Source organism: Lotus japonicus, chromosome 3 (assembly GCF_012489685.1).
Source record: "Lotus japonicus ecotype B-129 chromosome 3, LjGifu_v1.2".
NCBI classification, from domain to species: domain Eukaryota; kingdom Viridiplantae; phylum Streptophyta; class Magnoliopsida; order Fabales; family Fabaceae; genus Lotus; species Lotus japonicus.
In genome coordinates this window covers 64,592,934-64,618,684 of record NC_080043.1, presented here as the reverse complement: position 1 = coordinate 64,618,684, position 25,751 = coordinate 64,592,934, and the positions used below count along the sequence as shown (strand labels likewise).

Genomic DNA, 25,751 nt, shown 5'->3' with positions numbered 1-25,751 from the left:
CCTTGTTCCAAATAACCTTCACTAACTCGATCTCTTTACCCCTCAACTGCTTTACCCTTGTGTCACCAATGCTGATTGGCGGTGTCTCGAAAGACAAGTTATCCTTCAACTCAATGTCATCCAGCTCGATGACGTGCATCGGATCAGCAATATACTTCCGCAGTTGTGACACATGGAATACATCGTGAACGTTTGATAGAAAAGGCGGTAGTGCGATCTGATAAGCTACCGGTCCTACACGACGAGTAATCTGATAAGGTCCAATGAACTTTGGCGTCAGCTTTCTTGACTTGATTGCTCGACCAACTCCTGTAGTCTGGGTAACTCGCAAAAACACATGATCCCCTTCTTCAAATTCCAGGGTTCTGCGCCTTTGATCTGCATAGCTCTTCTGTCTACTCTGAGAAGCCTTCATCTTTTCCCTGATCTGTTTAATCTTCTCAGTTGTCTGTTGCAGAAGTTCCGGTCCTACTAACAAATTCTCTCCATCTTGATACCAACATAAAGGTGTTCTACACTTGCGGCCATACAATGCCTCATACGGTGCCATACCTATGGTCGTATGAAAACTGTTGTTATATGTGAATTCAATCAGTGGCAATAGGGTGTCCCAACTGCCCTTATTGTCTAACACGCAAGCTCGTAGCAAATCCTCCAATGATTGGATAGTTCTCTCAGTTTGCCCATCAGTCTGTGGATGATAAGCAGAGCTTAATCTCAGCCTCGTTCCCAAAGCCTCATGAAGAGCTCCCCACAGATGTGAAGTAAACTTCGGGTCTCTATCGGAAACGATACTTGTTGGCACTCCATGAAGTCGCACAATCTCAGCTATATAAATCTCTGATAGCTTATCCACGTTGTACGTAGTTCTCACCGGTATGAAATGAGCCGACTTAGTCAGTCGATCCACGATTACCCAAATCGAGTCATATCCTCTTTGAGTTCTTGGTAATGCCACGACAAAATCCATCGATATGCTATCCCATTTCCATTGAGGTACATCCAAGCTTTGTAGCATACCCGCAGATTTCTGATGTTCCACCTTCGCCTTTTGACAGGTCAAACATGCAGCTACATATTCTGCCACTTGTCTTTTCATTCCTGGCCACCAAAAATTCACCTTCAAGTCCTGGTGCATCTTTTTCATTCCAGGGTGAATGCTCAGCTTACTTTTGTGACCTTCGTCCAGTATCAACCTCCTTAGGTCAGGGTTGTTGGGTACGCAAACTCTACCCTTACACCGTAGGATATTGTCACTTCCTACCTTGAATTCCGGGTCCTTACCCTGAATTACCAAATTCCTTTTTCCGAGTAAAAATTCATCTTGTAACTGTTGGTCTCGGATTTCTTCCATCAATCCATTGGTAATCCTGATCATCCCGAACCTCAGTTCTCCCTCGGATAATCTTACGTCCAAACTCAAATCTCGGAATTGTTCCAGCAGTTGTAGCTCCTTCACCATCATTGACGAGATATGCATTTTCCTGCTCAATGCATCAGCAACAACATTAGCTTTTCCAGGATGGTATTGTAAGGTAAAATCGTAATCCTTGAGAAACTCCATCCAACGTCGTTGTCTCATGTTCAACTCCTTCTGGTCAAACAAGTACTTCAAGCTCTTGTGATCGCTAAATATGGTGAAATTGCATCCATATAAGTGATGTCTCCAGATCTTCAACGAAAACACAATGGCAGCAAGTTCTAAGTCATGAGTCGGATAGTTCTTCTCATGAGTCTTCAGTTGTCGTGAAGCATAAGCCACCACTTTCCGATGCTGCATCAGCACACATCCCAAACCTTGATGCGAAGCATCACAGTACACTTCATACGGTTCCTCTGGTTGCGGTAAGACGAGTACAGGTGACGTCGTCAAACGTTCCTTCATTGTCTGAAAACTAGTTTCGCACGCTTCGGTCCATGCAAAAGGTTGATCCTTTCTCGTGAGTTGAGTCAAGGGTCCAACGATCTTGGCGAAATTCTCAATGAAGCGACGATAGTATCCCGCCAAACCGACAAAACTCCTGATCTCAGTCACGGTCTTTGGCCGTTCCCATGACAACACCGTCTCTACCTTTGCTGGATCCACAGCTATACCTTCTTTAGAAATCACATGGCCCAAGAATTTTACCTCTTCGAGCCAAAATTCACACTTAGAAGGGTTGGCGTACAACTTTGTCTCTCTCAACACTTGTAAAACCTGACGCAAGTGCCCTTCATGATCTTCAGCGTTCTTTGAGTAGATCAGAATGTCGTCGATAAACACCACGACGAATCGATCCAAGAACGGATGGAATGTCCTGTTCATGTAATCCATGAAGATAGCAGGTGCGTTTGTCACCCCAAATGGCATCACTAGATACTCATAGTGTCCATAACGAGTCCGGAATGCCGTCTTCTGGATATCCTCAGTCTTTACTCTAATTTGATGGTAACCCGACTTCAGGTCTATCTTTGAGAATATCGCAGCTCCTCGTAGTTGATCCATCAAATCATCAATTCTGGGTAGCGGATACCTATTCTTGACGGTTACTTTGTTCAGTTGTCGATAGTCGACACAAAGTCTAGATTTCCCATCCTTCTTCTTCACCAATAAGACGGGTGCTCCCCAAGGTGAAACGCTTGGTCGGATGAATCCTTTCGACAGAAGATCCTCAAGTTGAGACTTCAACTCCACCAATTCCGCAGGTGCCATCCGATATGGTGCAATCGAAATCGGTCCTGTTCCCGGTACGATGTCAATAGCAAACTCAATGTCGCGTACAGGCGGCAAACCAGGTACATCGACAGGAAAAACATCCGCGAAGTCCCTCACAACTGGAATATTACTCACTTCCGAATTTCCTTTACTCTCCAAGCTCAACAAAACTGAATACTCTTGAGATCCTTCATTCAGAGAGACATTAATATGATTGGCGGATAGATACTCGGAAAGGTCCGAGTCAGGAAATACCACTCTCTTTCGGCTACAGTCCAGAAGACAATGGTAGTGAGACAACCAGTCCATCCCTAGGATAACATCTAGGTTCTTGAGAGTTAGGCACACTAGGTTAGCATGGTAAACTTTATCCCTATAGGTTACTGGGCAATACATGCATGCAGTATTGGCAAGCAGAGTTTTGGCAGGTGTGGTAACTATAAGATCGAAACTCAAAGCAGTAACGGGAAGTTTTAATCTAGTAGCACATTCCCTAGAGATAAAAGAGTGCGTTGCTCCGGAATCAAAAAGTACAGTTAGGAGATTACCGTCAATCTCGCAATCTCCCCTGATCAGACCATCAACATCTTCAGCTTCTTCACCATCCATGGTGTAGACTCTTGCCTTGGCAGCAGGACGCTTCCCACGAGCAGTGTTTACAGCTGGTTCTGTCTTAGGTGCTCTGCATTGAGCAGCAGTATGCCCCAACTTGTTACAGTTAAAGCATTTGGGCCTCATGTCAGTACAAGCATTGGCATAGTGCCCAGGCTGCCCACATCTGTAACAGGTCATCTCCCTGTTCACAGTCTGACCTCCAGAACCTCCAGCAGTACCCACCATGGGCCTATAAGATCCTGAAGCAATTCCTCTACCTGCAGGACGTTGATACGGCTTCCTACTCTGAAATCTCCCTCTGCCTTGAAAATTTTGAGAGCCCGACCTCATCGGCCCTCCTGTCCCAACACGGTTCAGTCTCCTGTTCTTCATTATCTCCACCTCAGTGGCTTTCTCAACCAAAGTCTGAAAACGAGTGATCCCCAACGGTTTCACCGAGTCTTCAATATCGGGCCTCAGCCCATTCACAAAGCGCTTGCACATGTAGGGTTCATCGACCCCATTGCGGAAGAATCGAAAGTGCTTGGCCAACGATTCCAGCTTGGCAGCATATTCCGGGATGGACATGCTACCCTGACGAAGTGTCAGGAATTGCGACTCACGCTCGTCCCGCGCACTATCTGGAAAATACTTTTCCAGAAAAGCAGCACGAAACGAAGTCCAGTTCACTTCCAGGTTGTTTGCTTCCATCATTCCTCTGGCGCCTCTCCACCAGTACTCAGCATCACCCAACAGTAGAAAGGTTGCCATTCCCACCTTGGCCCCCTCAGCAGTCTGCAATACACCGAAGATCTTTTCAATCTCCTGGATCCAGAGATCCGCTTTGTCCGGGTCCGTACCCCCCGAGAACTTAGGTGGATCCTGTCTCCTAAAATCATTCAGGCCTCTGTTCTGATCCATTGTCACTTCCCTCTGGCGTTGGTGCTGATCACGTGCCTCCTCAGCAGCACGCCTCATAGCATTATCGTTTGCCTGTGCAGTCACAGCTTGGGCCATAGTGGCCATCATCTCAGCTAGTTGGTTAGCGTTCACCATGTTCTGCTAAATTAACAAACAGTTAGTGCTCATCATAAGATAGCATCCAAAATCACTATACAATATGATTAAGCAATAACTTCAAACAATTCTAAGCGAAAAATCGCTTGGCAGACAATCAATTCTTACTCTTTGCAGAGTCACACAACCTAGCACAGAAGACCTATTCCCCAAAGACTCCCGAAAGACTCGACTAAGCTCTGATACCACAAATGTAACACCCCGATTTCGGTGGCGTCACTTTAGTAACCAAAAGAAAATACTTTAAGCGGAAAAACGTGAATTATTTTTTTTCGACAATATAACTAAAGACAAAAAGCAATAAAACTCCCCAACAAAAGATAAAAGGAAACTACTATACAACTATATATACATGCCTCGTGTCGGGTGACAGAAAAGAGTAACGCCCGAAGGCAATATGTACAGTCCAAGATGAAGATACTGTGTCCGCAACACTAACCTACAAAAACTGAGAGCAAGTTGGCCCAGCGGCCTAAGAAAAGACCCCCTAAATCCAACCAGCTCTCTGTGATCTCCATAGGAAACCACACAAAAGCTACCGGTAGGAAAACTACCCTGTCCCCAAAACGGAAGCATGACGGTCAGAGCATCGACACAACTCCTACACTATCCCTACCCGAGGAGCCCACACTAGCACTCGATCCTACATGCTAGCGCGGTCGTCATCCGAATCTGCATCCAGGACGACTAGGTCGACGTACTCAACACTGCCCTCTCTGTCCACCCTAATGCGCTCCCGCACTGGACTCTCGGGCTCGGGGCCCGGAACGAGATCCGCAACGACAGCAGCAGCAGTAGACGGACTAGACTCCGTCGAAGCCCCACCTACTGGCAACTCCTCAGAAGGGTCCTCATCATCTGAAGGAGATGGTGGCGGTGGAGGTACTCCCAAGCCGGGTCCACAGTGTACTCCTGGAGGCAGGTTGAAGCTCACTATGTGCCTCCTCATCACTCCCTCCGTCAAGCGTCCGAATCGATCGACACGGTCCTCCATGATCCGACCGGTGTAGGTCGCACGGTGGCCCTCGGGATCGACCACCCATGCACCTGGGTCGTCTTGGTCAAGCATCTCGTACCTGGTCCCCCCTGACGGGCTGACCATGGTAAACCAATCCCCCATACTCATCTGACAAATGGCGTAGTCCGCCCAAACACACACAGCAGACGCGAGGGTCAACTCCAAAGAATTATATAATTAATAAAACCAGATATAATTATAGGATAATAAATACTAGCCTCTCAGGCTTATAAGTTTTGGGATAGCTTCCTAGGGTTGCATGTATCACAATAAATATAAAGAGCCATAAAAACAAGTAGCATGCCTCAAAAATAGGATAAACAGTTACCAATCACACTCAGCAACTAAGTTAGCATGTATGTTGCATGAAATGCAATGCTGGGTAACAAAATGCATTCCGGAAGAAGGATGGACATCAACGAGACGGCCCTAACACCAGCCACGGTGGGTACCTTCCTGCTCGCGTGTCTCTTACACCACACAAAAGTAGTCAGATCAGCAGTGAACCCGTAGGTCTGCCATTCCGTCTGCTACTGAGGACCACCGTAGTGTCCTAAATATGGAAATCCGGGTCTTATGACCATTTTGGAATCCACCGAGGTCCGGTATCACGCCGTGTATTAACCTCAAAATGAGTGCATGAATGCAAGTGATTAGCCAAACAACGTCTCCGACCTCACCCGACACGTCGCCACGTGTTCTAGATTAACTTAAAGTCTCTAAAAGAATACCCTAAGGTAAATGTCGATTCTGCGACAAAATACAATTAATCATAAACAAAAGAGTGCAACCACTCACGACAACTCTTCGAGTCATCAATGCTCTCACGAAGTCTCACGCTTCTGTGGAGTCTCACACATTCACAAAGTCTCACGCTTCAGTGAAGTTTTATGCTTTCACAAGGTCTCACGCCTCAGTGAATTTACACACTTGCACGAAGTCTCACGCTTCAATGAAGTATCATGCTGTTCACGAGGTCTCACGCCTCAGTGAAGATCCATGCTTTCCACAAGGTCTCACGCCTCAGTGGAGTATCACGCATTCACAAGGTCTCACACCTCCGTGAAGCTTCTCGGCTCATCCCTTGGATGGCTAAACAAACTGCTCCCAGAGCGAATGAGTATCAACATACCCAAAACTCAAAATCTTCCCAACACTTGGATCCGACGACACTTCTCATTTTCCAAAACTAAACTTCAATCCAAAGCTTGCATCCGAGATTGTTATCTTTATTTAAAGGTTTAGAGGTTGTTTAATATCTTATGAATTTCTTTATAAAAATAGCTCTTTTTAGTCTTATCGTATTCCCTATGAGTTCAAAGTTCCCATAAACCCAAGTAATTCCCTGAGAAGGTCTCGATCCATTGGAGCATGACAAGGTCCGAACTCCGTTCGTCCTTTTAAAACTCTCTCAAAATCTCATAAAAATTCGGCATGACCTGCCCGTAATCCTCACTTTTCAGAATCTCAGGTACAAGTGGAATAGCATCATTGAAACAGCTCAACCAAAAGACATAAACAGCATATTCCAACACATCCTAAGTTAACCATGTAGCACATAGCATGTGAATCATTTAGCACACAATATCATGGCATCAAGTACTCAACAAGTTCGGCCGAAGCCTCAGAAATCATTTCAGACATTTAGCAATTAGGTGCATAACACATAAATCAAGTCGAATTTCATCGACACCTAAAGCATTATCTAGTAATTCAGAGAGTAGCCCTCACCGGTGGGTCTTCCAGCTTCCTCCTCCAAATGTTCTTCAAGCTCTTCTCCTTGGTTTCTTGAAATCTCCTCAAACGAACCTTAAGCAAAAATCACAGAAATCAACACCAAGAGTCAGAAACTCAGCAATCAAAGAGTCCTAGGGTTACACAGTACACTACTACCTCCGTGGTACGACAATCTAACGCGTTAAGACAAGTTTTCGAAAAATCGGATTCTCCTCCCCCCTTGATATAGCTCTCGGCCACTTTCCTTAATTGGGAGGGTCGATTTTTCTTCGATCAAACTTGGTTCCTAGGTTAACATAAGCCGTAACTAAGACGGTTCTAGGCTCGGAAAAATTTTCGGATCGAAAACTGATATAGGGGTAGTTTGGTCATTATTTTTAGCTCAGAATTTCAAAATTGGATTTTTGAAAAACAAATTGGATGGGGACGTCCACAACGACGTTTATGACGACAAATCCTACTAGCACTAAGCCAAGTCGATAGATTAGAGCGTAAAGGTTGCGACTTTGGCGAAAAATGGGTATTTAGGGTAGAAATTGATCCCGGCGGTATTTCGTCGACATTTGACAAAATCTAATCCGCAGAACACGCTCAGGAGCATGCAGGGAAGAAGTTTAGACGCTGAAATCAACTGATTTGAACAGTTTTTCAAAAACCTCAAAATTTTGAACTCAGAAAGTCGCAGGAGAAATGGACAGAAACGACGATTCGAAGGAGAGTATAGATTACCTACCTCGAGGTCTTCGATTAGTGACGAACGGTGAAGCAAACGGGCAAGAATCGACGAAGATCCGGATCTCTCTCTCTCTCTAGAAACTCGCGGCTTTGGGGGGTGGGGAAAATGGGTTTTGTGAAAAAAATCTAATTTTTCAACTATTTATAGGTTTTGGAAAAAAACGGAAAAATGATTTTTTTGCGATTCCGATTTTTCCTGCGCGTTCCTTTGCGCATTCTAAGATAGGTTCTGGCGACAGAATTCCAGAACTCAAAATAGAATTCTTGGAATTAAACCAAAAGATCCAAAATCGGCATAAGTCGGTGTAAGTCGGTTTATCCCGAAAAACTACTTTTTGCAGTGATCGTCGGATGAGAAAACTTCCTTCTGAAGAAAGATTAGGAATGATGAGAGATGTAGGAGAACGCGGGTGGAATCTTCGTTTGAGTTTCCGGATAGAAAAAGTCTTCATCGTCTGTCGATCTTAGGTTTTCCGAACTATCAGGGATTCCGTTTCGGCAAACTTCCGAGAATTGGAATTTGACGTTCGTACATTCCAGGATTTCGCATCGAAATGGTTGTTTAAGGACGGAAAAGAGAAGTTCTAACATTTCTCTGAGGATTTTTGGAATTAGTTTCCATCGTGTCCTAAAGCGTAAATTAACTATTCACTAATACCTTCGACCTAGGATTAAGCGTATGTTAGTCGTGCTATAACTCTTTCGGTTTTTCGATACATTCTTGGACTTTTCCTGAACCTCTTTCCTTCCCAAATTTATCTTAATCAAATAACTTATTTATTTTATTCACTTATCCAAAGCGTTAAAACTTGGGCCTTACATTCTTCAACAATTACAGCAACAAAAACAGACAAATCAGCCCAGATATATGAAATTAATTAACTCAAGTTGATTAAGGGTTTACTGGATCGAAATCTACACCAAACAAGAATGTAGAAACAAAACCAGGCAAGATATATAAGAAAGAAAACATGAAATTAATTAAAATATGATTTAGGGATTGTACCGGAACCTAGTGACATTGGAACGGGAGTGTTGTCTTCTTCTCCTACTAAATCTTCCTTCTCATTCTCAACTGATCAACAGAAAACAAACAAGAAAACCATTGGAACGGAAACCAGCGAAGATATATAAGAAAGAAAGAAAGAAAACATGAAATTAATTAATTAATTAAACTCAAAATATGATTCAGGTTTGTACCTTCTGAGATTAGATACTGGTTTCTGAGGTATATGATTTGTTTGATGGATATACTATTATTCATCGGCTGGTCATATTTCTGCAGGTCATGTTTTTCACAAAACTCCTGAAATTCTTTTTCGGTTTGATCAGCCAAACTTGGAAAAATCAGAGCACCTGGGATGAAGGGGGTCTCGGTCTCAAGAGACCTCTTGAAAATTTGGAACCTCGATTGTTTCTCCTTCTCGTCAGCGTATTCTTTTCCATACACTTTGCACCAGATTTTGAAAGCCTCGAAGGAGTCAAGTTCCTTGGCAGCAGCAGCTTCTTCAACAATTACAGCAACAAAAACAGACAAATCAGCCCAGATATATGAAATTAATTAACTCAAGATGATTAAGGGTTTACTGGATCGGAATCTACACCAAACAAGAATGTAGAAACAAAACCAGGCAAGATATATAAGAAAGAAAACATGAAATTAATTAAAATATGATTTAGGGATTGTACCGGAACCTAGTGACATTGGAACGGGAGTGTTGTCTTCTTCTCCTACTAAATCTTCCTTCTCATTCTCAACTGATCAACAGAAAACAAACAAGAAAACCATTGGAACGGAAACCAGCGAAGATATATAAGAAAGAAAGAAAGAAAACATGAAATTAATTAATTAATTAAACTCAAAATATGATTTAGGGTTTGTACCTTCTGAGATTAGATACTTGTTTCTGAGATATATGATTTGTTTGATGGATATACTATTATTCATCGGCTGGTCATATTTCTGCAGGTCATGTTTTTCACAAAACTCCTGAAATTCTTTTTTGGTTTGATCAGCCAAACTCGGAAAAGTCAGAGCACCTGGGATGAAGGGGGTCTCGGTCTCAAGAGACCTCTTGAAATTTTGGAAGCTCGATTGTTTCTCCTTCTCGTCACGGTATTCTTTTCCATACACTTTGCACCAGATTTTGAAAGCCTCCAAGGAGATAAGTTCATTGGCAGTAGCTTCTTCAACAATTACAGCAACAAAAACAGACAAATCAGCCACTCAAGATGATTTAGGGTTTACTTTAGGATCGGAATCTACACCAAACAAGAATGTAGAAACAAAACAAAACCAGGCAAGATATATAAGAAAGAAAGAAAACATGAAAATATGATTTAGGGTTTGTACCGGAATCAGTGGTGTGCTCTTCTCCTACTAAATCCTTGTCAACTTTGAATTTCTTTAACGGTGAAGCAAAATCCTTCCATTGTAATTAATTTTGTAAAAAATTATAGGTTGTGCTGCGTATCGTGCTTTGGTTTACGGTGGTGTGTACCTGAATCGTGGTCTGGAATTACAGACGCGAAGGGGCTGAAAATGGAGGCGCGAGGCGTCGTCATCGTTGCGGCGGTTGAGAGAGGAGAGGGTAGGGTTGAGAGAGGAGAGGAAGAATGGAACGGAATGGCAGAACGACCACGCTTGGTTGTTTTAAGTAAACTGAAATTTTTTTTGCTTTTAGTAAACTGAATTTTTTTTTTGTTTTTTAACTTTTAATAATTGTTCTATTTGAAGCTCCTTTTTTTTTCATGGAGAATTTTTGTGCTTCTTAATGAACACTATGTGTTTGGATTTAGAGTCATACTCAGTGTTATCAGACTCGGCTCGAACCGGCCGGTTTGATCGGTTGAACCTGAAACTGGACCCCTGACCGGTTCGAGTCGAGCAACGGATCGGGGATGCAATCGACTCGCCTTGAACCGGATTGAACCGACCGGGTCAGTATAAAAACCGGTGACCCGGAGCTATGGTTGGACCGGTATTCTTTTTAAAAAAAAAATATAACTCCAAAATGATCCAAAACGAAGAACAGATCGAAGGGGTGTTGCTCAAAATTCTAAAACTGAAGAATGGGTGTTGATTGAGGCGCTTCAAGTTGGGGTCTTTCAGAAGCTACTCGTTCTTCTTCAGGTGGGTTGTGGGGAGAGTACCAAGGATAAGACTACTAAGTTGTTGAAACTGTTGAATGGTTACAGAAGCAAAGCGGAGTGTGTTGATTCTTCTTTGGATTTCATGAATCGGTTTTGGCCTTGTCTCTTTTCCATTTCCTCTATCTTGCCCCTTTCTCACCCTGCAACATCAATGTCTCATATCTGTTGTGCGGCTGCAGCTTCTTATGTTAGATATTGGAGAAGTGTAAATGAGGGTAAAGGAAAATATTAGGGTTAGTATAAGTTGGGTAAAAAAAAAGTTGGGCCAAAAGTTTCCATCATGGCCCATTTGTAGTTATTAAAAATAATATATATGCTGCATTGTGTGTGGGCTCACGTCAAACACATATGAACGAAAAAAAAATTGTAGCTCTAACTTTCAATTAAACTTTTGAAATTCATTTTTCTGAAACTTTGGATTTGAGACATATAGAGATGCTAAAAGCTTGTCTTTGGATTATGAATTTTTTCATTTTTTTTAGTGTCAACCGAGTCAAACGGTTCAACCAGTGACCCAATGGTTAGACCAGTGACCCATTGACCCAGTGCCCTGACCGAGTCGATCTCCGGGTCGAGTCTGATAACACTGGTCATACTAGTGTTTCTTACCCGTGCTTTGCACGGCGAATTTTGTTCTTATTATTTAGATATGTATATTCATATGGTAGCTCAGTGTGAAGAACTATCGGGTTCGATCCCCACACAATACACTTTGGGGAAGGGATGAGGAGCCTTAACTGTGACTAAATCCCGAATTTGGCGGCATCCAAAGGGTTACCGGTTACCGGATGCAAATACCAAAAAAAAAGTTGATATACTTGAAAATTTCCAATTTTTTTATCTTTTAAAATTAAGAGACTAAATAAATATGAACACTTAACAAAATAAAACCACGACGAATATCACACAATCTTCAAACTTTCACAAAACTTTTACTAAATTTTCCCCTAAAATTATTTTAAAAGTTACGAAAAAAAATACATAAGTTATATAAAATGTATATTTTATTAGGTTTAACAATAAATGTACTTTGTTGTTAAAATATTCCTTCCCGTAGGAGAATTTAACTCCTATAATAATTTGTACAAAAAAGTTAAAGTGGACTATATTATTATGTAGTACAAAATTAACTTCAAACTATATTATATTATGTTTTTTTTAACCAAAAAAATATTCCAGTGAAGTCTTATTAACATTTATTTTTATGTAGAAGTATTTTCATTTAAAATGTTCCTTCTATAAAAGCTTTTAGCCTTATGATTGTCAATCACCAATTACATTATCAACACCTTCCTAAAGCAAGGCACCAACGGCTCTTTCTAATACATTTAGCCACCAACAGAAAAAAAAACTAAACTCATGAACGGTTACCCCCGGACATTGAAATACCAATCTTGCCAAGCCTCAAGAAGTAACACGTTGTCACAAATAGAAAAATTCAGAATAGTAATGCACCCTTTACTTTCTCTAGTGCTCAAGTGATAGCTGAGTGCATACTGTTTGCATCTGAGTTATACATAAAAGACTCTTAAAAACAACTACTTAATTCTCAATTATGAAGAATATACTTTGCATCATATTCTAATTATTATTTGTCAGTGACATAAGTGTCATAAATAATAGTATTAATAATGGAAATTTCGAATTGCGTGGATAAGGATTAAAAGTCCAATCCCATAAGAAAGAAAAATCTCCATTTACATCAAAATCTCTCTCAGATTTCTCTACCTCAGCATCACCACCGCTTTTCTTATAAATTATCCACAAACACACTCACAAATTCCACACAGTACCTAACATCATATGAAAATTATGTTTTCACTCCAATCAGAGTCTGTTCTTTGGCTCTGTGCCTTTCACCTGCATCATATGAAAAAGCACTTCATGAAGTAAGAAGGTGTCACATTCAAAATTTAAATCATTAAAATATTTATTTCTAATTAAAACATCAAATGAAACTTGCTTCCAAATCAGCAGCAATCCTAGGTGCTATTCCTGATTGTTGTCCAGCTTTAACATGAATTAATATGAACTCATTCTAATTAAAATGAAACTTGCTTCCAAATCAGAAGCTTCCAGCAGTCTCTGCATTCTAAGTCACAGAAAATCAAGAACTCATGAAATGAGATTGATAGACATGTTAGAGTGCTCTTTGATTTATGCAGCACTTTTGTTGAAAGTACAATAACCAAATCAAAAACATATGCTGATACTAAATCATAATGTGATAATTACACACTCATGAAGCAAGACTTCCAATCACATTAAAGTTTGATTGATTGAACCATAGTAGAACAATGATTAATTATAAAATCTAATATTGCATTCGAAAAGTGACTTTTAATATATGTAATGATGATAGATAGATATAGAATTGATGAACTAAGTCAGTAAAACTATATATGCATCACAGCAGTGCAACACCAAACACACAATCTCTATCTCTTATCTGGTGAATATATACATATAATGGACTGAGAAAAACCTCCATGAGTACTGGTCTCACATGTTTTGTGGCTTACTTGAAATGAGAGCAAGATAAGACCTTGTTAATGACGTGTCACTCTGAGATTATTTCTCACTTGATATTTTACACGTGTCAAACCTAACCTCTTCCTCCTTGGCCCTACTTGCCACATGTGCCCTGATTTCTCCTTACAGCTAAACCTATGCTCTTCCTTCTGAATCCATTCACACTCAAAAACCCTAAGTCTCAGTTTTCTCTGAAATTTCCTCTCACACTCTCATCGCCGCCGTTGCTCCTACTCCACCGTCGCCACAGCTCTTGCTCCGTTGAACTTGCTGTCGCTCTTGCTCCACCGTTGGCGTGAAGGTTTGTTCCAGTTATTTTCGCTCAAGTCGCACAAAGAAAATCCACTCCCTCTTCATCAAAACCGGTATCCACAACACTGTCTTCGCTCAGAGCAAGCTCATCCACTTTAGCGCCGTCAAAGAGCAACCACCTCTCAACCACTTCATCTGGAACACCCTCACTCGCACCACCATTTTAAGCATGTCTCTAGATTCTAATATGAGTGGTAATGACCATGCTTCTGATTGCCGACTACCAGCTTTTGTACGAAAATCCATGGAAGCCAAGGAAATCAATTTATTGTTGGAACATTCGTTTAGGCGTTTAGCATATGAGAAAGGATAACAACAGTTATAATAGCCTAACCTCAATAGTATAGCTTGAGCGAACAAAGATAAGATGTAAAATCTCATCCATGATATGTAGTTCTGTAGTTGTAACAGCAAGCACCAACAATAATAATTAATTTTCTCAGTGCAAGAAGCAGGAAAAAAGAAAAAATTACCAAATAAAAAAGTTCCAAGGAAAAAAATCTTCAGCTTCTCCTTTCTCTCCCCTCAATTCTTTCACTCCCTCAATCCACTTCATTGGCAATGATTAGGTTAGTCAAAACAAAACACATATCAATGTTTCACCTCCTATAACATAGGACACTGATTTTAGATGCAAATTAAGAAAAATGAACATATAGAATAGAAACACATACAAAGGAGAATCAGAAAACATAAAAAACAAATCAAAATATTGCAAAATTTCATATAGAATATAAAATGGACTCACCATCCATGGCTTCCTTTGGAATCTCTTTTGGTGGAATATCTATAAAAAAAACTGAAGAAAAGAATTTGAAATTGGCACTGCAAGTGATGAACGAAATTGACTTTGAAGTCAAACATGAGTGAATGAAAGTTAAAGGTAAAGTAAAGTAAAATAAAATAAAGTAAAATAGAAATCAGAAGTTATACTTGGGAATGAGGACGAAGAACCAATCTTTTTTGAAAAAAATGAAAAAGATTGGAGGGATGGAGTTTATGGAGAAGAAAGATATGGAAGAGAGAAGTCAAGTGAGGAAGGAGAACCACCGATGGAAGAGAAATCAAGATAGAGAAATCAACCAATAGGCGCAGGAAATCGAAAAATGTAAAGAACTCACACATGAGAGAAGCAAGGTAATAAATAAAGATCGATAAAAACTACAAAAATCGAGCAAATCACAATAAAAACTCATAAAATTCAGAATTAATTAAAAATCCGAAAATTCAATAAAAATACCATAAAAATTAATTAATACTCCAAAAATAAATAATAAGATAAATTAAGATAAAATCATGAAATAAACAACCTAAATCCTAATCAAATCTAAAATATAAAAAGGTACTAAATAAATATAGATAAAAACTATCAAAATCTAGCAAATCACAATAAAAACTCATAAAATCCTGAATTAATTAAAAATCCGAAAATTCAATAAAAATACCATAAAAATTAATTAATACTCTAAAAATAAATAATAAGATAAACTAAGATAAAATCATGAAATAAACAACCTAAATCCTAATCAAATCTAAAATATAAAAAGGTACTAAATAAATGTAGATAAAAACTATCAAAATCTAGCAAATCACAATAAAAACTCATAAAATCCTGAATTAATTAAAAATCCGAAAATTCAATAAAAATACCATAAAAATTAATTAATACTTTTAAAAATAAATAATAAGATAAACTAAGATAAAATCATGAAATAAACAACCTAAATCCTAATCAAATCTAAAATATAAAAATGTACTAAATAAATAAAGATAAAAACTATCAAAATCTAGCAAATCACAATAAAAACTCATAAAATCCTGAATTAATTAAAAATCCGAAAATTCAATAAAAATATCATAAAAATTGATTAATACTCTAAAAATAAATAATAAGATAAATTAGGATAAAATCAGGAAATAAACAACCTAAATCCTAATCAAATCTAAAATATAAAAAGGTACTAAATAAATATAGATAAAAACTATCAAAATCTAGAAAATCACAATAAAAACTCATAAAATCCTAAATTAATTAAAAATCCGAAAATTCAATAAAAATACCATAAAAATTAATTAATAAACTAAAAATAAATAATAAGATAAACTAAAATAAAATCATGAAATAAACAACCTAAATCCTAATCAAATCTAAAATATAAAAAAGTACTAAATAAATATAGATAAAACTATCAAAATCTAGCAAATCACAATAAAAACTCATAAAATCCTGAATTAATAAAAAATCTGAAAATTCAATAAAAATATCATAAAAATTGATTAATACTCTAAAAATAAATAATAAGATAAATTAAGATAAAATCAGGAAATAAACAACCTAAATACTAATCAAATCTAAAATTTAAAAATGTACTAAATAAATATAGATAAAAACTATCAAAATCAAGCAAATCACAATAAAAACTCATAAAATCCTGAATTAATTAAAAATCCGGAAATTCAATAAAAATACCATAAAAATTAATTAATACTCTAAAAATAAATTAAGATAAAATCAAGAAGTAAACAACCTAAATCCTTGTGACACCCCGATTTCGGTGGCGTCACTTTAGTAACCAAAAGAAATACTTAAGCGGAAAAACGTGAATAATTTTTTTTCGACAATATAACTAAAGACAGAAAACAATAAACTCCTCAACAAAAGATAAAAGAAACTAATATACAACTATATATACATGCCCCGCTAATACAAACCACGTCATGAGTAACCTCCAGTGACGGGTGACAGGAAGAAAGTAACGCCCGAAGGCAATATGTACAAACCAAGGTAAAGTTCGGTGTCCGCAACACTATCCCTCAAAAACTGAGAACAAGTTGGCCCAGCGGCCTAAGAAAAGACCTCCTAAATCCAACCAGCTCTCTGTGATCACCATAGGAAACCACACAAAAAGCTACCGGCAGGAAACTACCCTGTCCCAAATCTGAAAGCATGACGGTCAGAGCTACGACACTACTCCTACACTTCTAAAGTGCGTCACGCACTTCTAAAGTGCACGCACTTAAAAAGTGTGTTGTTAACGCACTTTTAAAGTGCGAAGGAAACACACTTTTAAATGGCGAATTGCTGCAACATTGTACAGAACTGATGTCAGATGATTTTTAAAAATTATGAGACTCCACAGTAAATCAAGTCAGAATATTTGAAGATTTATGGTGGAATAAAAAAAATTCAAAATTCAAAATAAAATATCAGATGAAGGAATTTGGTTAAATTACACAAATCTTAGGACCTTCGAAGAAGGTGCTAAGTTACGGTCATTTGATTTTTCTCTTCAACTTTGCAGTTCGTCGCCTGAGCATCCGACATAAAAAACTGTCTACTTTTCCAAACCGCACCCCACCTGATTGTGAAGCAACTACTAGGAGTAAGAATTTGAAGATTCTGACTACATATTTGAGCTCATAATGGTCATGTTACCTTAACCAAGATGTGTCAGTCCCAAATTCTTTCCAGAAACTAAATAGGAAAAAATAAAAATATGTGCGTTCCGCTCGCACAGTGAAAGTTCGACCAAAACGCACGTTGAAAGTGCGTGATGGGCGCACCTTGGAAGTGCGTGATGGACGCAATTTACAAATGCGTTTTGGTCGCACATTAAAAGTGCGAGCGGAATTTTTTTTATAAAGGACTTTTTCAGATTTTACGAATTTAACAGGGTCTAAATAGCCATCGAGGAGTCCGAATAACAATCCCCTAATAGTTACTATAAATTTCAATTAGACTAATATATTTTACTATGATTAAGTTCAAAAAAAAAAATATTTTACTATGATTACCATGACCGTCAATAATGTAACAAAATATAATGATGGAAATAATAACTGACACAGGATACAAGGATTTCTTCTAAGAATACATTCAGATGTTAGACAATTGAAAAAAATATTAATAATATAAGTGTTGAGTGTTAACTCTAAAAACAACAGGTTACAGAATTTCTTTCAACTCTATTTGATAGTATTACGCCAAAGATCAATAACATAATCCTCTATTTGATAGTATTACGCCAAAGATCAATAACATAATCCTGGTTGTTAAAACCTCCATGGTTGCTAGATGCATCATAAAAAAGCTCAAGTTGTGTTTGCAAAACAGAGTTCGAGTGAATATAGATTTGCAAAACAAAGTTTGGACCAAAGTGGGTTGGTTGTAATGTGATTTATGTTTAGATACTTTGATTTCAAAATAGAGTTTGGGGTTGAAAGTATGTTGGATGAATGTAAAAGTGACAATTTGGAGAGTTGAGATGGAAATTGGTTTGGGGCTAAAAATAGGTTGGGTAAATGTAGTTTTTAATTTGCCAAACATAGTAACACAAAGTTACATAAGACCCGAAAGTACTTTTAGATGACCGAACTGAAAAGAAACACAACACTAATCTCCAGATATGAACAATGGTTTCAAAAATGAAAAATACAATAAAAAAACCTCTATAAGCCTAAAACTTATATGTAAATTTCAGTCCACCGGTTTTACATGGACAGTCATGCATGTCAAATTGATCCTCCTACCCACACGTACAGCTCTATAAATGATTGATTGGTCGCAACAATCAACAGAGCAAATATTACAAGTGCTCTTTTACTCAGCCAATGTATGCTAGTTATATATGATAAAACAAAATCACACTCAAATCTAATCATTGTTTTCCAATTCTACCAAACTGTAAAAGGTATATAGGTGGTCTCACAACATGTAAAATAAAATTAAAATCATAACTTGTTCGATGACTATTAAGAACAACCACAAAAGTCTTCTTATCACACTAAGTGAGGCAAGCTAAAAAGGGTGATCCATTTGTGCTCTGGGGTGTCAGCTGGATTCACATTAAAAGGACTTATTCAACCTTAATTAAAAAGGGTCAAACTTACAACTTAAAATTGAAATTCAAACAGCTACTTAGACATAATCTCAACACGCATGAAATTCTCTAAACTCATTAAATTCTTTTCCAGTGCGATCAGCCAAACCCGAAAAACTCCTAGCACGACTTGCGGGTGGTCCTCAAAAGAGCTTTCTTCAACGAATTGAACTTCACAAAACCAGACAAACCAGCCAAGATATATAAGAAAGAAAGAAAACATGAAATTAAATAATTAATTTAACTCAATATGATTTAGGTTTAACTTCAGGATCAATAGAGATGGGTTGGAAAGGGAGTGTTGTCTTCATCAGCATAGAAGAAACAAAACCAGCGAAGATATATAAGAAAGAAAGAAAGAAAACATGAAATTAATTAATTAATTAAACTCAAAATATGATTCAGGTTTGTACCTTCTGAGATTAGATACTTGTTTCTGAGATATATGATGTGTTTGATGGATATACTATTATTCATCGGCTGATCATATTTCTGCAGGTCATGTTTTTCACAAAACTCCTGAAATTCTTTTTCGGTTTGATCAGCCAAACTCGGAAAAGTCAGAGCACCTGGGATGAAGGGGGTCTCGGTCTCAAGAGACCTCTTGAAAATTTGGAACCTCGATTGTTTCTCCTTCTCGTCAGCGTATTCTTTTCCATACACTTTGCACCAGATTTTGAAAGCCTCGAAGAAGTCAAGTTCCTTGGCAGCAGCAGCTTCTTCAACAATTACAGCAACAAAAACAGACAAATCAGCCCAGATATATGAAATTAATTAACTCAAGATGATTAAGGGTTTACTGGATCGGAATCTACACCAAACAAGAATGTAGAAACAAAACCAGGCAAGATATATAAGAAAGAAAACATGAAATTAATTAAAATATGATTTAGGGATTGTACTGGAACCTAGTGACATTGGAACGGGAGTGTTGTCTTCTTCTCCTACTTAATCTTCCTTCTCATTCTCAACTGATCAACAGAAAACAAACAAGAAAACCATTGGAACGGAAACCAGCGAAGATATATAAGAAAGAAAGAAAGAAAACATGAAATTAATTAATTAATTAAACTCAAAATATGATTCAGGTTTGTACCTTCTGAGATATATGATGTGTTTGATGGATATACTATTATTCATCGGCTGGTCATATTTCTGCAGGTCATGTTTTTCACAAAACTCCTGAAATTCTTTTTCGGTTTGATCAGCCAAACTCGGAAAAGTCAGAGCACCTGGGATGAAGGGGGTCTCGGTCTCAAGAGACCTCTTGAAAATTTGGAAGCTCGATTGTTTCTCCTTCTCGTCAGCGTATTCTTTTCCATACACTTTGCACCAGATTTTGAAAGCCTCCAAGGAGATAAGTTCATTGGCAGCAGCTTCTTCAACAATTACAGCAACAAAAACAGACAAATCAGCCATTCAAGATGATTTAGGGTTTACTTTAGGATCGGAATCTACACCAAACAAGAATGTAGAAACAAAACAAAACCAGGCAAGATATATAAGAAAGAAAGAAAACATGAAAATATGATTTAGGGTTTGTACCGGAATCAGTGGTGTGCTCTTCTCCTACTAAATCCTTGTCAACTTTGAATTTCTTTAACGGTGAAGCAAAATCCTTCTCATTCTCGACTAATCAAAAGAAAACAATAAATCCATTGTAATTAATTTTGTAAAAAATTATAGGTTGTGCTGCGTATCGTGCTTTGGTTTACGGTGGTGTGTACCTGAATCGTGGTCTGGAATTACAGACGCGGAGGGGCTGAAAATGGAGGCGCGAGGCGTCGTCATCGTTGCGGCGGTTGAGAGAGGAGAGGGTAGGGGAGTTGGGTTTGGCACCCCACCTATGGGGCTTGGCACCCCACTTTATCAAATACGGAATTTAAAGTTCCGTATTCTCCATATTGAATACGGAACTTAAAATTCCGTACTGTATTTAAGCATGCGTGTCACATTTTCAACCACTCATTATATACTAAAACAGATACGGAATTTTATTTTCCGTATTGATACGGAAATTTAAATTCCGTATCTGTTTTAGTGGGGTGCAAAGCCTAAGGGGTGGGGCTCCAAACCCAACTCCCAGAGGGTAGGGTTGAGAGAGGAGAGGAAGAATGGAACGGAATGGCAGAACGACCACGCTTGGTTGTTTTAAGTAAACTGAAATTTTTTTTGCTTTTAGTAAACTGAATTTTTTTTTGTTTTTTAACTTTTAATAATTGTTCTATTTGAAGCTCCTTTTTTTTTCATGGAGAATTTTTGTGCTTCTTAATGAACACTATGTGTTTGGATTTAGAGTCATACTCAGTGTTATCAGACTCGGCTCGAACCGGCCGGTTTGATCGGTTGAACCGGAAACCGGACCCCTGACCGGTTTGAGTCGAGCAACGGATCGGGGATGCAATCGACTCGCCTTGAACCGGATTGAACCGGCCGGGTCAGTATAAAAACCGGTGACCCGGAGCTATGGTTGGACCGGTATTCTTTTTAAAAAAAAAATATAACTCCAAAATGATCCAAAACGAAGAACAGATCGAAGGGGTGCTGCTCAAAATTCTAAAACTGAAGAATGGGTGTTGATTGAGGCGCTTCAAGTTGGGGTCTTTCAGAAGCTACTCGTTCTTCTTCAGGTGGGTTGTGGGGAGAGTACCAAGGATAAGACTACTAAGTTGTTGAAACTGTTGAATGGTTACAGAAGCAAAGCGGAGTGTGTTGATTCTTCTTTGGATTTCATGAATCGGTTTTGGCCTTGTCTCTTTTCCATTTCCTCTATCTTGCCCCTTTCTCACCCTGCAACATCAATGTCTCATATCTGTTGTGCGGCTGCAGCTTCTTATGTTAGATATTGGAGAAGTGTAAATGAGGGTAAAGGAAAATATTAGGGTTAGTATAAGTTGGGTAAAAAAAAAGTTGGGCCAAAAGTTTCCATCATGGCCCATTTGTAGTTATTAAAAATAATATATATGCTGCATTGTGTGTGGGCTCACGTCAAACACATATGAACGAAAAAAAAATTGTAGCTCTAACTTTCAATTAAACTTTTGAAATTCATTTTTCTGAAACTTTGGATTTGAGACATATAGAGATGCTAAAAGCTTGTCTTTGGATTATGAATTTTTTCATTTTTTTTAGTGTCAACCGAGTCAAACGGTTCAACCAGTGACCCAATGGTTAGACCAGTGACCCATTGACCCAGTGCCCTGACCGAGTCGATCTCCGGGTCGAGTCTGATAACACTGGTCATACTAGTGTTTCTTACCCGTGCTTTGCACGGCGAATTTTGTTCTTATTATTTAGATATGTATATTCATATGGTAGCTCAGTGTGAAGAACTATCGGGTTCGATCCCCACACAATACACTTTGGGGAAGGGATGAGGAGCCTTAACTGTGACTAAATCCCGAATTTGGCGGCATCCAAAGGGTTACCGGTTACCGGATGCAAATACCAAAAAAAAAGTTGATATACTTGAAAATTTCCAATTTTTTTATCTTTTAAAATTAAGAGACTAAATAAATATGAACACTTAACAAAATAAAACCACGACGAAACTTTATTGTCGTAAAGCTATAATCTGACTTCGTGCCTTTAGGATTTGTTGTCACGGATGTCATGAGGATCGATACTGTCAAATCTGTTTTCAGAACTGATAACTTTGAAGTTTTGAGCCTTTATTTTGGACCAAAATGCCCCGGCGTAGTCGTATTTCGACCCGTTTGTCCGAAAATTGTTCTGACAGTTTCTTTGCCTTAGTTTTACCCCAAAACTACCTTGTGAATTGATTTGATCGAAGAAAAAGAGCCGAAGCCCTTTTCTCCTTTAGGGCCGTGGGCTATTCCTTAGGGGGGGAGTTTTTCGGTTTCGAAAACTTGTCTTTTCATACCCGATTGTATTATTCTGAAGCTTTAATGCTTTGTCTATCGTTTATGTGTTGTTTTGTGATCGAACTAATCGATTTTGTTTGGATTCTGCTTTGTTTTTCTCCGAGGTTCAGTTGAAGGAACTTTGGAATACTCAGAGCAAGTGTTTGAGGAAAACTTTGATTGCGAAGCTGGAACAGCTCGAGGTTAGGGCAACTTACATATATATTAGCTATGATTGCATGATAGGCGTCGATAAATTCGACTTATTTTTGCTATGATATTGATTATGATAATGGTTTATTGCTATGAATGTTTTCATAACTTATGATATTGATGATGTGTTGAATTGAGCGTTTTGACGCAACTTCGGAGTGGAGATTCATTGATCTGGTGATCTTTGATATTTCGGGTTGGAGGAGCAACCCTAGGCAAGTCCAAATGAGGGGTTTGAGACTTAGCCATTTGTTGGGAATCGTTGAAAAACTTAGACTTTCCCCGGGAAACTTCTTTGGGTGGTTGGTTTCGGAAAACTCAGAAGGATTAGAATTTCGAAAACTAAAGACTTGGGAAACCTAGATTTTGAGAAATAAACTCATAACTTGACTAATCTGAATTGTAATCATTTTTATTAATGTTTAAGTATAGGAGAATTAAAGGGGAAAATATTTACGAAAGACGGGGAAAGTCGACTTTGTTGTGGGTTTGGAGAGCTATCGGAATTGGGGAAAGCCACTAAGGTGAGCTAGGGTGATGAGTGAAAGTCACCGAGTACTTTAGTACTCTTGGGGAATGTTGTGGAGCCGTGTTGTATTGACCGACATCTAGTGCTCTCGTTGTTTGGGCTGTGTTGTATTGACCGACACTAGACCCTTGTGTATTCTTGTTGAGGGAGTGGTGTTGTATTGACCGACACTTACTCCGAGTTGTGTTGTATTGACCGACACTAACTCATTGAGTTGTTTGAGATTGGGTTGTGAGCTAGACACTCTCGTGGTAAGGACGATTCGTTGTTTGGCTAATCACGTTGCATTCAATCGGGTGATTAACGGGAATGGTTCACCTGTGCATATCATGGTGAATAACAGGAATGGTTCACCTTGCATAAATGATGAATAACGGGAATGGTTCATCATATGGTGGATAACGGGAATGGTTCACCAAGGATGAATAACGGGAATGGTTCATCCAGGATGGATTTCATCCAGGATGGATAACGGGAATGGTCCATCCATAGTGAAGAACGGGAATGCTTCACTTGTGGCGAACGGGAACGCGTCACACATCCAGATTCATAATTGCATTTCACGCATACATTCATGCTGACTGAGATTGTGTGCTGTTTGTTTATTGAAGCAATGTTAGAGCCATAACATGCTAGGATTACTTATATGCTTATATAACAGCTTATAAATATACCCTGTCACATGTTGAGTGTATATGTACTTATTGCTGTGAGTTGACCCTGGCGCCTTGGCTTTGTTTGTATGTTTGCGTTTGGGCGGTCGGCCTGCTGCCAGATGTCGATGGCCGACTGGTTCTCGACGGTCTCTCCCTCGGGGGGGATCAGATATGAGCTGTTGGATAGGGATGCCCCCACCGCTTGGGTGATCGACGTAGCTGATCACCGGGCGACGTATAGGGGAAGGGTCATGGAGGACCGGACGGATGAGCGAGGACGCCTGACGAGCGGAGTTCTACGGCGTATGGAGCTGAGTTTTGACTTGCCGCCCTCAGTTCATTGTGGACCAGGCACTGGACATGCACCACCTCCGACTTCACCTTCTGTTGAGGAGGACCCAGAGGAGATCGAGCCTGCTGCTGCTGCTGTTACACCTGTTGTGCCACCTCCGGCTACTGCCATCGCTTCTACCGACGTGGCGTCGTCCTCTAGGCTCGTACAGCCGAGGAGGGAGTCTGTCGTCCCATCTGCCTCACGTCTTTTGTCTTTCTCCTCACCGCACGGCTACCGTGTGGACCCCTTGATGAGGGTGGTGGAGGACGATGTTCTTGCAGGAGAGGTAGACGTGGAGACCGGCTCGACTAGGGCGGTGCGCAGGACAGTGAGGAGGGAGGTTATGGATTTGGACACCGAGATGATTACGGTGGATTCCGACTCTGACTCCGAGAGAAGTGGGGAGAGCTACTCGCCGAGCAGCGATGAGGAGGAGGAGGATTGGTGAGCTGAGCTGGGAGGGTAGGTTAGGATTAGCGACAGTTTTTGTGTAGAGCTCTGATCGTCAGTCTTTTGTTGGGACAGGGTAGGTTCCGACTTGTGGCTTTTTGTGTGGTTCTTTTGAGGAGGATCACAGAGAGTCTGTCGGAGTATAGGGGTCTTTATTTCAGGCCATTTTTGAGTGCCGACTTGCTCTGGATAACTGTATTTTGATACCTCTTGGTTACAGTGATGGTTTGTGTATATTCGCCTACGGGCATGCTACCTTGGAGTCACTGCGTGTACGCGTGACGGGATAGTGCAGCTGAGGCTGTACCTTTGTATATGATGTATATCGGTTAGTTAGTTGATGGGTGTGGTCTTTTCTTCTTTATCGCTTTGATTAAAGGAAAGAAAACGAAAAAAAAATTACCTGTTTTCCGCGTAAAGTTTATTTTTGGTTACTAAAGTGACACCTGGAAATCGGGGTGTTACATTGTGGTATCAGAGCTTAGTCGTGTCTTTTGGGAGTCTTTGGGGAATAGGTCTTCTGTGCTAGGTTGTGTGACTCTGCAAAGAGTGAAAATTGATTGTCTGCAGAACGATTTTTCGTTCTAATTGATTGCATGGTTGCTTAACCATATGTAATAGTTTTGGTGCTATTCTACGTTTAGGACTAACAGTTTTCTTGGGGCTAACAGACGATGGTGAACACGAATCAGCTAGCGGAGATGATGGCCACTATGGCCCAGGCAATGACTAACCAAGCGAATGACAATGCTTTGAGACGTGCTGCGGAGGAAGCGCGTGATCAACACCAGCGTCAGAGGGAGGCGACTCTGGATCAGAATAAAGGGTTGAATGACTTCAGGAGACAGGATCCGCCTAAGTTTTCGGGAGGTACTGACCCGGACAAAGCAGATCTTTGGATAGAAGAGATTGAGAAGATCTTTGGTGTGTTACAGACTGCTGAGGGAGCCAAAGTGGGGCTGGCAACCTATCT

The 25,751-nt window shown here is 39.5% G+C and overlaps 2 protein-coding genes across 3 annotated transcripts in view; both read right to left on the bottom strand.

Moving 5' to 3' along the window:
* The window catches only part of LOC130745277 (uncharacterized), a 66,886-nt gene that overhangs the window by 5,675 nt on the left and 35,460 nt on the right, over positions 1-25,751 (bottom strand). Inside the window, exons 4-7 of the mRNA XM_057597447.1 lie at positions 19,147-19,452; positions 9,546-9,614; positions 9,057-9,362; positions 8,863-8,931 (exon numbers count right to left, since the gene is read on the bottom strand). Of these exons, the coding sequence (XP_057453430.1) occupies positions 8,863-8,931; positions 9,057-9,362; positions 9,546-9,614; positions 19,147-19,210 (508 nt within the window). The 5' untranslated portion in view covers positions 19,211-19,452. The remainder of the gene's footprint in view (positions 1-8,862; positions 8,932-9,056; positions 9,363-9,545; positions 9,615-19,146; positions 19,453-25,751) is intronic.
* Positions 19,642-22,250, bottom strand: LOC130745278 (uncharacterized). Of its 2 annotated transcripts, none has more exons than XM_057597449.1 (4): positions 20,461-22,250; positions 20,279-20,365; positions 19,830-20,109; positions 19,642-19,704 (listed from the first exon to the last, which is right to left on the bottom strand). In XM_057597449.1, exons 1-4 carry the CDS (start codon positions 20,522-20,524, stop codon positions 19,701-19,703), a joined length of 435 nt encoding a protein of 144 aa, XP_057453432.1. In that variant the 5' UTR covers positions 20,525-22,250; the 3' UTR covers positions 19,642-19,700. The 2 variants fall into 2 exon arrangements, with proteins under 2 accessions (XP_057453432.1, XP_057453431.1); XM_057597448.1 differs by having other exon boundaries at positions 19,830-20,112; positions 20,461-22,223.